The sequence below is a fragment of the Diceros bicornis genome, chromosome 24, assembly GCF_020826845.1.
Source record: "Diceros bicornis minor isolate mBicDic1 chromosome 24, mDicBic1.mat.cur, whole genome shotgun sequence".
Classification (NCBI taxonomy): Eukaryota; Metazoa; Chordata; class Mammalia; order Perissodactyla; family Rhinocerotidae; genus Diceros; species Diceros bicornis.
The window spans coordinates 18,446,921-18,460,302 of record NC_080763.1 but is presented as its reverse complement, the minus strand read 5'-3'; the positions used below and the strand labels follow the sequence as shown (position 1 = coordinate 18,460,302).

Below are 13,382 nucleotides of genomic sequence, written 5' to 3'. Positions count from 1 at the left end.
AATACAAAATGGTAGGAGTCCATGGCCCCGACCTCCAGGCTGTATCTATAAAAAGATAAACCATTCCAAAGAAGACATTCTGCAGGACTTACCATTTCACTAGGTCATTCTTTTAGGGAAACTCAAAGTTCTGGCCTACATGGCAGCTAGGAAGCCATTTGTGGCCATGGAAATGTTGTGGGCACCAGGAAGCTGAGCATGATCTGATTATGAGGTTAGGGATGAAGGTCGTAGAACTGGGCACTGCTCCACTCTTGTACACCATTAGTCAGTGCCCTCAGCTCCTATTCAAGCCCCAGGGTCATATTGTCCACTGATAAGCCAGCTACTTTGGCAGGGTTGCAACCCATACAGTTTTCAATGTAACTGGATTCTCACTCCTTTATAGAATGGATGTGAGAACCTGATCCCTTAGAAGTTGACGAATAACCGACTCTGTCTCTGCTCCACCCACTTGGTTCCCCCATCCTTGTTCCTCTATCCCTAGCCCTCAGAGTTGCAGGGAAGGTGTGGGGAAAGCTCTCATTTAACTGCAGGGCTCTGGTGCTCAGCAGCCTCTCCAGCAGCTCACACCTCTTGCTGCTGCTGTGCATGCTCCAAATGCTGCCTTTTGCATGTGGCTGCAGAGCTCTCACCTACTAAGCTCACTGCTTTCCTTATGCTACCAGCAACCACAAAGCCCAGGAACACTTTCAAGATGGGACCTTAATGCTCTTTCCTTTTCTTTCTTCCGCTTGTCTGATATCCATTTGCAAACAGCACTCCTGTTGTCTCCAGGTAAGAGGTGTCTTGCTAGTGCCATTATTTAGTTTAAGACCAATGTCTTTTGATTTATTAATAGGAATCATGGGCATGAGTTAACCTTACAAGTTCTCCCAAGGACTGGGAGATTTATTTCCCCAATTGTAATTGAAGTAATCGTAAGGAAGTAGACAATTCCTTGAGCACCATTTCTGCCAGTGGATGTGGGTAGGGGCATAGCTGTTTTTCTCTGGGACCAGGAAGAGAATTGAAGCTTACCAAAGTGATGGTGCATCTTCTCCTGCATCTTAATTCGTTTGTATCTCATGTTGTGGGGCAAGAGCGGATGAGAGTCAGAGCTGAGTCTCCTAATAGGATCATGATGGGATTTGAAAGAAATTACTTTGATCTCAAGGGATCCAGGGGAAAATAATCAGGAGCTGCTACGAGAACATGAAAAGCAATTTTTAAAGAATCTGGAATTTTACTGCTCCTGGAGATCTTCCATCTCATCACAGCTGAGATCTAAATTGCTAGAAGTTTGTTTCATTTGTCATTGACCCTTGAAGTCACATGTGCCATGAACAACAGGAAGAATTAGGATGTTATAGAGGGTGAGGGCTATTATCTGGCTGAAAATAGAAATTTTAGGGAATTTATTGTGGAGAGATTCTCATGCAAAATCTAGATCCTGTTACAGAACATACACCTACTTTGAGAGTGTGTTTGAATCAGTGGAATCCAATCATAAACAATGTCCAAATTTGTGAGCAGATAGGAAAACATTTCCATCAGATCCAGCAATACTATAATTCTTGGTGCAGGCAGAATGAGCTATATAAGACATCTCAATATATTTTAAAAGAACATTTTACATTTCATCAGCTCTTTGAACATATAAAAATCTTAATGTCATTTAAGAAGCAAAGCATCTTATAGAATTCATTGGTATTCAAAGTCACCTATAGGCTGCACCCTGGGTTTGAGAAGGGGCAGTGTACACAATAAGGATATTTGCCTCCTTGAACCCTTAAACAAAAAAATGTAGGTAAACCTCTACATTTTCCCTTTCTGCAAACAAAATTATTCCAGCTTCCTTGGTCTCTTGCTTCCTCTTTATACCAGTAGAATAAGGACTACTTCCAACCCCATATATTTCCACTATTCTCTCCGGGTATTGATGTCACAGTATTGGGCATTCCTTTTCCACTTCACTCATCCTCTTGCCTTAGAAGGTATTTGGGCTTCTTTGTTCCAACTCTTGCCTCCACCCCCACCAACCACACATATAAACACACAAGAAAGATTGTGATTTAATTTAAGCTTCTTTATACTTTTAACATATTTGCACAAATACCAATAGAAGCTAAAAGAGGAAAAGAAGGTGTCATTTCCTAGATATTTCAATTTGTAAACATTTAATTTAAGAGCCCTTGGTTAGATTTTAAATTCACAGGAAATCCCAAATTCTTGTTTGAATTTTCCTAGGTGGGCAGGCAAACATGATTAACAATGCCTGGTGGTGAAAGACGGAGAGAAAATATATTCATTCTAAGCTACACCACCAAGCTCAGGGACCTGGGAATGAGAGCACTGGCTGCATCGCGCCACTTCTTTCTGAGGATGTCTGTAGAGTATTCACAGCAATCTATTCCTGTCTGGCCTCTCAAGCTCTTTGTTCATCCAATATTTGTTCAATCTTCCATCCTATTCATATTCACTCTCTCTCTCTCTCTCTGTCTGTCTTCCCCCTCTATCCTCCTTTTCCTAAATCTAAGAGTTTGTTTAGTCAGTCTGAATATCAAGATCACCTGTCATTTATTCTCTTCCCTTGAAATTCTGAGGAGTTACGTAAACAAGTGGTCAAAATCATTATAGTCTTTTAGGTTTGAGACTTATCACTCTCTCAAGAAATTAACTTAATTTGAATATAAAGGAATGATCATTACAAAAATAGAAAAAGGCAGGAATAGCTACCAAACCAAGACACTAAGTCAGAGTTGATTTAAAGGCAAGTGAATTGATCAATTAACAGATATATATATATATATGGAGTATCTCTCAGGTGCTGAGGGAGATCCAAAGGTAGAAGATTGGTTATTTGTCAAAGAGATTTTTGCAGAAGGCTAGGTGGAAAAACTGACTGTCACTACAGGGGTGAACAGGTCAGTAGGTAGATCAATATCCTTCTAGATGGATATAGTGCTAGATTGATAGCTAGAAAAGGGGTTAGACAGGTACATTTATATGTCACTGGAGAGTTCATTATATTGGTATAAAGTTCTTGTGGCACATGTAGGGTATGACATGGAGGAATTAGGGAGGCAAGAGTGGAATAATACTGTCACTGTTGGATGGGCATTGTGAGATGGTGCCAAAACTTACAAGTAGAGGAAAAGCGTACCCATGCTTTTAAGGAATCTATATGTCTTTTTCCAAAGAGTTTTTCTCAGAGTGGCTTGCAGTCTGGCTTCTAGGATCGCTGACTTCATAGCTAGAACCCTGGATGTACCCAGATGTACCTTCAGAATTAGTTAATAAGAGACAGAATCAATGGATTAAATTGAAGTCAGGCTGCTAGAGGGTATCTGCTTACGTAGAAATATACGGAAGGACCTTGATCCTTGAGAAATCATTGTTTCCAAAAGTGATCACTAACGCTAGCAGGAGGACAGCACCATGGACAGCTCCCAAGCATTTTGGGATTGTCTTCTGTATTTAATGCCAGAAGCACTGAGTAAAACAGCCAGCTCAGGAATCCTCCGCACACTCTCTTACCATCTTCATTCAGGCCAACTAAGAAAATCCTTCTATAAAATAGGTTCTCTTCTTGGTAACTTACACCTTTGGCTTACAGCCTTCCAGTGAATTCCTTTCCTTGCAACCTCAAGAGCTCAAGTCTCACTCCTCCGCATGCTTCACCAGTTCCCAAGATAGAGAGAAAAGAAGACTTTCTTGGCCTCTGGCCAATTTTGTCCTTGAGCTTATCCAAGGACTAGAGGATTCCCCTAGGAGATTCACTGTGTGGAATGAAAGCAATTAAGGATGCAAATAAAAGAATTAATTGCATGTAAGAATGTGGACTTGGATGGAAAGATGTTTAAATGAGCTCTGAAAGAAACAGGCTGCCGAGAGCAATTTTCTAATCAAAGGAGAATAAAAAGATTCAATCTCTATTTCACTCTAATCCAGAAAACATGTCTTCATGGTGAAGTAGTCTTAAAATGGACTCACCAGCTGAATTGGAAAAAATTTCTAACTGTTCAACGTGAGAAGAGACTACTGATACATAAGGCAAGACGCTGAGAGACACAGGGAATGCCTCAAAAGAAAGTAAAGGAAGAGCTTTCTTTTGTTTTGTTTTTGAACAAGTATTTGTGTTCCAGAAGAAATGTGCCTATTTCCTGTAGAAATCCTGGGGAACTTTCATTGGAAAATCATGAATTTTGGGGGGAAATCTCCCAAGTTTCTCATTGTAACGATAATAGTCACTTGTATGAAATGTAGATATTCCTGGAAACATCCCTCCTTTCTCCTTTATAGAGAGGATAGTCCAAACAGTGTTAGAAACAGATGTTAATGTGAACCAGTAGACATTCCCTTTGGATTAAAATGTGCTTCTGGCCCCCAAGAACTCTTTCATGAAGTAGTTGAACAAACAGGCCCAACAGTTCAGAATGGTTAAAGATCAAGAGATTTGGCTTTTGTTCTCAACTCTCTAGTATCTCACCAAATGACTTGGGGACTTCGCTTGATGCTATTTCTCAGAAGGTCTTTGGGTCAGGTTGCTCACCCAGGTATAAATTGGAAAAAGGAATGCTTATACCAGGCCTGCAAGAAACCCTCTCGTGGTCTGATGGCCATAAAATGTTCAGCACTTTGTTGAAAGAGGCACTAAAAAATACACAAAATCTGCAGTCTCAAGAGCTATGTGCCCGCCTCACATGCCTAATACTCTGAGCTTTAGACTTCTAGGGAATGGTGAATGTGCTAAAACTAGTCTGATTTTGTTTTGTTGCAGAGATGACAGACAGGAAGCTGACTGTGGAGGAAGAGGAGGCCAAGAGAATAGCAGAAATGGGAAAGCCAGTATTGGGTGAACACCCCAAACTAGAGGTCATCATTGAAGAGTCCTATGAGTTCAAGGTCAGGCCATAAGTGAGATCTAATTGGATGACAGAGTGATGGGGTGGGAGGTAGAAGACATGGAGTTTTGTTCCAATTTCACCACTGAATGTGTGAAGTTGAAACTGAACGAATCACTTACCCACCCCAGCCTCAGTTTCCCCATTCGTAACATGGAATGAATAGTTCTGGCCATTTGTATCCTAGGAATATTGTGAGGAACATAACATATTATATGGACTAAATGGGCTATAAAGCCCCTGGATGTATCATCACTGTTGTTTAACTGTATTTTTAAAACAAAGATACTAAAATTTACTCCTCCAGGGCAAGGTTTATTGACATCGTTACCATTTTTCTCTATTGTATTACTCTAAATATCCAATGTCAGTAGTCACAGCCAAAGAAAAGGGAAATGGAAGAATTGTCCCAGAAGATATCACCCAAGACCATTCCATGCGTAACTTTTAGAACCCACATGGAGCCCACTGAAATGCAGGGCTCCTTTCATTCTCTTGAAACACCAGACTCCTCAATGGTTCTGAGCATTCTAACCTCATGATTCCAAGTTTTTATCTCCCTGACAGAGTACAGTGGACAAATTGATCAAGAAGACAAACCTGGCGTTGGTTGTGGGAACGCATTCCTGGAGGGACCAGTTCATGGAGGCCATCACTGTCAGTGCAGGTAAGAGGGTCTCAAGATGGGCACAGCCCTTGCTGGGAGAAGCAGACAACACCAGAGAAGGAAAAACAGAACCACATCAACAGCCTGCCAATTTCTGGGAGGGCCTCTGTGTCCAGTCTTCCCAGCTCTAGTCCTAGATGTTTGCCTGTTTCACTGGGTCACTTTGGAAAAGAATCACAGGGTAACTGAAAAAGCCTGGCTATCTCTGGTTTCAAATCCTGGTTCCGCTGTGTGGACTGGGACAGGTTATGCTCTCTGCGCCTTGATTTCCTCATCCCAAAAGAGAACTATTGCTACCTTTCTCAGCAAAGTAAGTAGAAAGGCACAGAATCTGGTACCAAACATGAACTCAATAAATTCTGGTTTCCATCATTCCTTCCTCTTATTAACTTAGTCCTCCTTTTCTGTAAAATGAGGGACTATTCTGACTTAGAGATGTGGGGGTCCAGAGTTTGTAAAATCTTTGCATTGACTCTGACAAACCTCTGCCCCAGATGATTCCAAACCTCTCCTGCACCATTTACTGACAGGTTCCCTCAGTGGTGACTCACAGCAGAGCCAGTGTCCCAGAAGCCTGCAGACGTGTTGGAATGGGGATGGGAAATGCTCCCACCACCATCACCAATCTTGCCTCTCAGTACCACTGAGGCCTCCTTGTATGGCCTGCCCAAGCACTACTGGCCTTGTCTCTTTTCATGAGGTTTTGTTGTCATAGCAACCCACGGGGTCATATCCCCAGGGCCCCAGAGCCACAGCTAAAGTACAGCCAGGAAGAGAGAGCTGCTACCTCCGCTGCCCCACTTTTCACATCGCCTGCTTCAGATACTCCCAGTTCACTCTCTGATGACCTTACTTTGCCCCCAAAGAGAAAATAAATGGAATGTAGGCCACATAATCTAACCACCACCCCCTCTTTTCAAATGAGGAAACTGAGGTTCAGAAACAGGAGGTGATTTACCCCAGGTTCAGATTCTCTTCATGGCAAAGCTGCAGTGGAACCCAAGGGTCCTGACTCCTGCTCTTTCAAAACACAGCTTCCACGGGTGGTATGAAAACATTACAGAGGTTGCCCTTGACAAGGCGCCAGCATGCCTCAGCACATCCTCTCCTCCTGGACTGCTGAACAGGCAACTCTGCCCACCTTTCCTGGCAAGGACAAACGAGGCCCATCCCTGCTCTGTCCCATGGGATATTTGGAGTATGGCACTGGCTCTGTGGTGTGTCCGCATGATCTGGAATGACAGCCGTCCCTCTGAGACAGATAATGACCAGAACCACGAAGTTATTGCAGAATTAGAGAGGAGCCCCATTGGCATCCAGTGAAGAGTGGGCACACGCTGATTTCGCTTTTCTTCACCTAGGCAACCAAATCCACCCTCCTCTCTTTCTCCTCCACTGCCTGTCCCTCTTGTCTTCTCCCACTCTATCTCTTAACCTCTTTCTTCTCTTCTGTATTCCCCTGTCCTCTCTCTCCCACTCTCCCTGGGAACCCTGCATTCAAATTGACCAATGGGGCACCCCAACTCGGTTCCCATTTCCCAACTGTTTTCTGGTGCCCATGCCCTGGCCCCCACCAGCTGCCCAGGAGGGATCTGGAACCTCCTTCCAGCTGATGAGGTTCATGATGTGGTTTGGACTTGACTTCCTCATGAATGGGGATCTGACCTTGCTGCCCTTTCCCAGGCGTGTTTCTCTTGCCTCCAGCAGGGGATGAGGATGAGGATGAGTCAGGCGAGGAGAGGCTGCCATCCTGCTTTGACTACGTCATGCACTTCCTGACGGTCTTCTGGAAGGTGCTGTTTGCCTGCGTGCCCCCCACAGAGTACTGCCATGGCTGGGCCTGCTTCGTCGTCTCCATTCTCATCATCGGCATGCTCACAGCCATAATTGGGGACCTGGCCTCCCACTTTGGATGCACCATTGGCCTCAAGGACTCAGTCACAGCTGTTGTTTTCGTGGCATTTGGCACCTCTGTGCCAGGTGAGAGTGAAGGGTGCTTGGGTTTGCAAAGAGGATATTACCAGGTTCAAGTGACCCCTACAACTTTGCCTCATTGTCTTCCTTACCATCTCAGATCTGAGCTTAACAGATCCCCTGCTCCTAAGGTACACAAAAGTCAGAGAGAGTAATGATAGTATTAATAATGATAGCCAACATTTCTTGAGCACTTTTGATTTGTCAGGCCCCATGTATGCTAAGCAATTTACATCTTTTAACCCTATAATTGCTCACCAAAATCTTATTCAATAGGGACAGTTATTTATCCCCACTTGACAGAAGAGGAAACTGAGGCCCACAGAGGTTAAGTTACCTTCCCAAGTAAGTGGCCCAATTTCTTATCCTCCATGTTATGTGAATAGGCCACAAACACGGTAATTCAAAGAATATAGATATTGTTCTCCTTCCATTTCCCTCTGGCAGTCTCTGAGAGGCTGAAGATTAGCCTGCTTGAAGAAGTCACAATAGAAATGCCCCCACGCATTCTTGGCCGCCTCTGCTTAGAAGGACACCTGTGAGTACAAAGTGTCTCCCGGCGGGACAGGCGAAGGAAGCTTAGCGAGTTCTTGTCCTTTCATATGATGAATTACATATTCTTTTTTTTCCTGATAAACACCCAGAGACGAACAGGAACAGGCATGCACTTATTCATTCATTAGACAAGTATTTACTGAGCCTGATACAGTCTTATGCTAATTGCTGGGGCTAAAGTGGGAGGCAAGACAGACATGCTTCCCTCTCCACGTAGAGTTTATAATCTAGTGATGGAGACTACACTCAACCACTATAATTAAAATCATCTCTATAAGTTTTATGAAGAAAAAGTACAGGTGCCATGCAAGTATAAAACAGGGACCTGGGCTGGGTCATGGATGGCTTCCCAGGGAAGATAAATGTAAGCAGGGCCAAAATGACAAGTAGAAGTTAGCAGGCAGAAAGGGGCTGCATTAGCTCAGGTTCCTTACTTAGTTCATTGGGGTTTCCAGGGTGTCCGAGCCCTGAACTCCCACTGAGGAGCTGGCCTCCCCATTGCTGTAGAAAGAAAGAGACAGCATCCTCCTACAAGAGGGTTAGGCTGAATCTCATCAGACAGGACTCTGCTGGCTGGACCAAGAAAACATATCCTGCTGGAGAGTAACTAAATCTACATCACACTCTTGGAAAACCTCTTCCCAAAACCCTGGCACAGACCAGTGAGATTATTTATCCATTGGTGATGCAAGAGGTTTGGATCATGGAAATGATCAGGTGGTAGGAAATTAGATGATCCAGGGATGATCTGGTTAGAGGAGATGCCCTGTGATCTCTGTGCTCCAGGCCTCAAGGGCCTGGAACTACCAGAGGGGAAGGAGCAGATATGGCGAAAAGAAACAGATGTGGGAAGAAATTGCAGAGGATCGGAAGCAAAATAAAGCAAGGTCATAGGCAAGACGTTTTCTCTGGGAGATCTGAGCAAATTGGCAACAAGGAGGCAAGCCAGGATGAGCCAGACAGGGAGAGAGCTTGGGGCACTTCCAAGTCCTTGCGATTGGTCCAGGGAACAGCTGGCAGCATTAGGGTCTTGAAGAAGGTTATGCTGTGGTCCACTCAGCTGATTTGGCTGAAGCTCTTTGGATGGAGGGCGATGGAACGGAAAGGGCCTTATATGAGAGTTGTAGGGTCAAATCTCCCTAACTTCCCGCATGACCTTGGGCAGATTCCTTGACCCTTATTTTCGTTACCTGTGAAATAAAACGTTGGGCTAGTTGTCCCCGACAGTCCTTTCAGTGCCTACAATCCGTGCCAACAGCTAAAGTCAAACAGCCTGCCAGGCCCTGTGCTCCACATACTAACTGCAGAGGCAGAGCTCCGTGCTGCTGGAGTCCGAAGCTCACCCTGCACATCCTCGTCATGGTTCGCCAGGGTTTCCTCTGTCTCCCTAAATCCAGCCCATAGCACAGTGCTGAGCCTGCAGGCATCGTGCAATAACTATGTTAAGTGAGTAAGTGCCTCCTGTGACAGTTACAATCAGGCATCTACTGTAAGCAGCTTCCCGGGATGTCAAGGTTCCCTGGGAAGATATTATGGGATAGCAAACTCCCCTTACTGAAAAAGTAGTCAAAGGGAACAATGAACCCACTCAGTAAAGACCAGGACCAGAAAGACCCGAAGGAATCCAGCAGATGAGGAATGGGAACCCCAGAGAAGTGAGGTGACTTGTCCAAGGCCACACAGCTTGTTAATGGCAGAGCTAGGGGTGGCCTCCAAACCCCTGTCTCTCATTCCTGGGCTCAGCCAGCTGGCCCCAGCTGCCTTTTGGACATACTCAAAGGTGGGCCCTCCACACCTCAGCCTCCCGCCAGCTCCCATTTGTCTCTGCCCTTTTCCAGATACGTTTGCCAGCAAAGCTGCGGCCATCCAGGACGTGTACGCAGACGCCTCCATTGGCAACGTCACGGGGAGCAACGCCGTCAATGTCTTCCTGGGCATTGGCCTGGCCTGGTCCGTGGCCGCCATCTACTGGGCCCTGCAGGGACAGGAGTTCCACGTGTCAGCCGGCACGCTGGCCTTCTCAGTCACCCTCTTCACCATCTTTGCGTTTGTCTGCATCAGTGTGCTCCTGTACCGCCGGCGGCCCCACCTAGGCGGGGAGCTTGGTGGCCCTCGTGGCTGCAAGCTTGCCACGACTTGGCTCTTTGTGAGCCTGTGGCTCCTCTACATACTCTTTGCCACGCTGGAGGCCTACTGCTACATCAAGGGGTTCTGAGCCACAGGACGAGGCCTCCAGCAGAGCAGGCCTAGAACTTCTCCTAAGAGAAGGGCACCTCCCCACCAGTGACCTCTCCGAGATGAGCAGCCCTGGAGAGGCAGCATCAGGACCCGAGCCCCAGGATCTTCACCCGACCTAGGCCCTGGCAGTGAACTGAAAGGGCAGAGTCTTAATCAATCCATCAGAATGGAGGAAACACCCACTTTACAAAGTATTTAATTCAATACAAACCAACAACAGCAACAAACCCACCTCCACCCCATCTTCCCACCCATGTCCCTGACCCATAGCAAAGGTCAGACCCGTTCACCATCTGCTATTCCACCTTCTTCTGATTATTCCTTTGCTTCTACTTTCTTTGGGGGCAGGGTTTCTCCTGTCTGTCCAATTCAATACATCACCGTTCTCTCAGTTGGCGAAGCGTGAAAATGAGTCATAGCCATGTGCCCGGTTTGGGGTTCTCTTTTCCTTGTAGTCATTATTGCGGTTGCTTTCATTTCTCCATCAGGTTTTGCTCATTGTTTTTTTGTTTGTTTTGTCTTTTCTTTCTGAAGTTAGTGACAAAGGTGCTGGGAAGGAACTCAAGGTCTGAGCCGATGGGTAGAGGCATAAATTTTCAGACACACACCTGCTGACTCTCATTGAGTAACAGCTGTCTCTTGGCTCCATTGAGGTCTTGTCCCTCATTTCCGTTTTTTCTCTGAATTCTTGAGAGGGCTGATGGCATTTGGGTGGAAGTAAGTTTGCACACCCACGCAGGGCACTAAAGAGCGAGGGGTTGTGGCTAGAGTGGGAGGAGCTTTATATGCTTATGTCAAAATCAAATTTACACAAAAAGTCATTGTTCTCTTCCCTGCCCAAGACTTTCAAGTTCTGTCTGTCTCATGTGTCAGTGTCTATATGTTTATCCTTCAGCAGGAAGACCCACCAAGCAGGAACTATGGGACAAAAATAAGAATCGTATGTGATGACAAAAGACAGCTGGGGAAACAAAAGAGAGATATGCCTTCTTGAGTGTCTTTGGCTTTGTATCTGAGGCAGGAGAGAAGAGATGCCCACCTAGTGAGATCTTTAAGGGGAAAGATTATATTTAAAATGTCAGTGCTTCTGAGAAATGTCGGCTTCACCACCCCCTCACTTTCTAAGGCATCAGACTAAGGGGTCTGACTCTATTTCTTGAGGTAATGCAAAAACTTAGAGGTTTATAAGAAAACAAGGGGCTCCTTCCACCTCTCCTGAGCCCTCAGGTCACTTTGAAAGCTTTTTCACAAGATAGGAACTGGAATTCCTCATCTCTTCCACATTCCTGCTTGTTTTTAGATCTTATGAAGCTCTTTCTCCTGACTGTGGGCTATTTCTTGCCCCAGGCAAGAGGAATCTTCGTTGCCATAATCCCATGGAGCCTAGGTTTATAGAAAAAGAGATTGCCATGCCCTACACGCATTTTCTCAACAACTTTTGAAAGGACCTGACTTTAAAACACACACACACAAATAAACACATACGAAATCACCACGAAACTGCCCACAGATCTTTAGGCTTTCTGCATTGACATAAATACATTTTTTAAGGGGGAAAAAAGAAATTAAAAAACACCTGTTTAATTTTAAACACGTTTTTTAAGAAAAAAATTACTAAAAAAGAAACAGTGCTCATGTCATAAGCTGTGTTGACAGTTGCCAGTGGAAATGTTGGGTTGGTTTAAAAAAAAATAAAAGCTATACTTATATCTCTCTAAATAAAGCTTGTTTCTCCCCATGTTTCTTCAAGAAAAGGTCCAGGGGGCCACCTGGGTTTCTTCTGGAGCAGATGTGGTTGAGGTGAAGGTGTCGTCTCCTATTTGTATCTCCTATTTACATCTGTCATCTCCTCAGATGCCAATGTGCCAGACCCAGTATTTTTTAAAGCCAAAATACTTCAGGAAAATGCCACCTGTCAAAATCTCCACTTTAAGACGCTGGAGGATATAAGCAGTCGAGCTGTGATGATTAAAGCAAAGGAGCTTTTTGTATTAGAAAGGCACAGGATTCCAGCCAGGCAAACAGTGCCCTGCATTTATTACCAATAAGCATATTCATTCATTCATTTACTCATCATTCATTCAACAAATGTATTTTGAACACCTTCTATACATTGAGCTAAATTCTGGTGATACAAGGAAGAGTAAGATATAGTTCCTGACCTCAGGAAACTCACAGTCCAGAGGGGAAGGCAAAACTTCTTTTAGCCAAGGCTCCTTTGGTTATAAGAAACAGAAACCCATTAAACTAGAAGTGGAGGGGTGCCATACTGCAAAGGCCTGGTGGGGGGCTCTCATGGAACCCAAGGCAGGAGGCCAGAGGAGCCTGAAAACCCTCAGGAACTGAGACTACTCTCCACCTCCCCAAAACCACATGGTCACCCCAGTCTTTCTCCCTGTCTGGCCTATCCGCTTCCTCACCCTCCCAAGGTGCTTCCTCTGCTTTGCTTATCTTGCACACAGCCCAGCACAGCCACCAGCCGTGGCACTATATCATGACCTCACAGCTCCGTTCCCACAACTGTCTATCTGGGATGTCCCTCTTTTTTCTCTGAGTGCAAATTCTTAACGGAGAGAATGTGGCCAATTCCCCATCCCCAGTGGGCTATTCCCAAAAGGCAGAATCCTTTGTAGAAGGCTGTGTCATGGGGTTTGGGGTGCCTGTGAATTGGTTACTTTGTGTCAGGTGTCCCCTTCTGGTGAAAACAACTCGGGTAAGGGGAGAATGGTGACCACATTGTATGGACTGTTGCCCTTTCCAAAAGCTAAATGATGGGAAGAAGCTTACGAAGCATATGAACCACCAAGGTTCAAATAAAAATTACAGTTCTATGCCATGAGTGCTCTGAGAGTGGCATAAACAGACCACCATGGGAATGCAATGGAAAGAAACACTAACTCAGCCTAGAAGAATTGGGAAAGACTTCACAGAGAATGCAACACTTAGGTAGGATTCTGAAGGAAGAAAAAATAAGTAAAGAATAAAGAATAAATAACAGGGCTTGGCATTGAAGGATGGACACAAAGAAACAGCACTCTCGAACACACAGCAGTGAAATGGGC

General features: G+C 45.0%; 1 protein-coding gene across 6 annotated transcripts in view; it reads left to right on the top strand.

The window, feature by feature from the left end:
* Positions 1–12,327, top strand: part of SLC8A3 (solute carrier family 8 member A3) — a 126,911-nt gene extending 114,584 nt beyond the window's left edge. For 3 of the 6 annotated variants that reach the window (XM_058567222.1, XM_058567223.1, XM_058567225.1), the window contains 4 exons: positions 4,763–4,887; positions 5,454–5,553; positions 7,258–7,533; positions 9,921–12,322. In XM_058567222.1, coding sequence (XP_058423205.1) covers positions 4,763–4,887; positions 5,454–5,553; positions 7,258–7,533; positions 9,921–10,297 — 878 coding nt within the window. In that variant the 3' untranslated portion in view covers positions 10,298–12,322. Of the gene's footprint in view, positions 1–4,762; positions 4,888–5,453; positions 5,554–7,257; positions 7,534–9,920 lie in introns of all 6 variants that reach the window. The other 3 variants (XM_058567221.1, XM_058567220.1, XM_058567224.1) reach the window with 3 other exon arrangements.
* Positions 12,328–13,382: the final 1,055 nt, after the last annotated feature.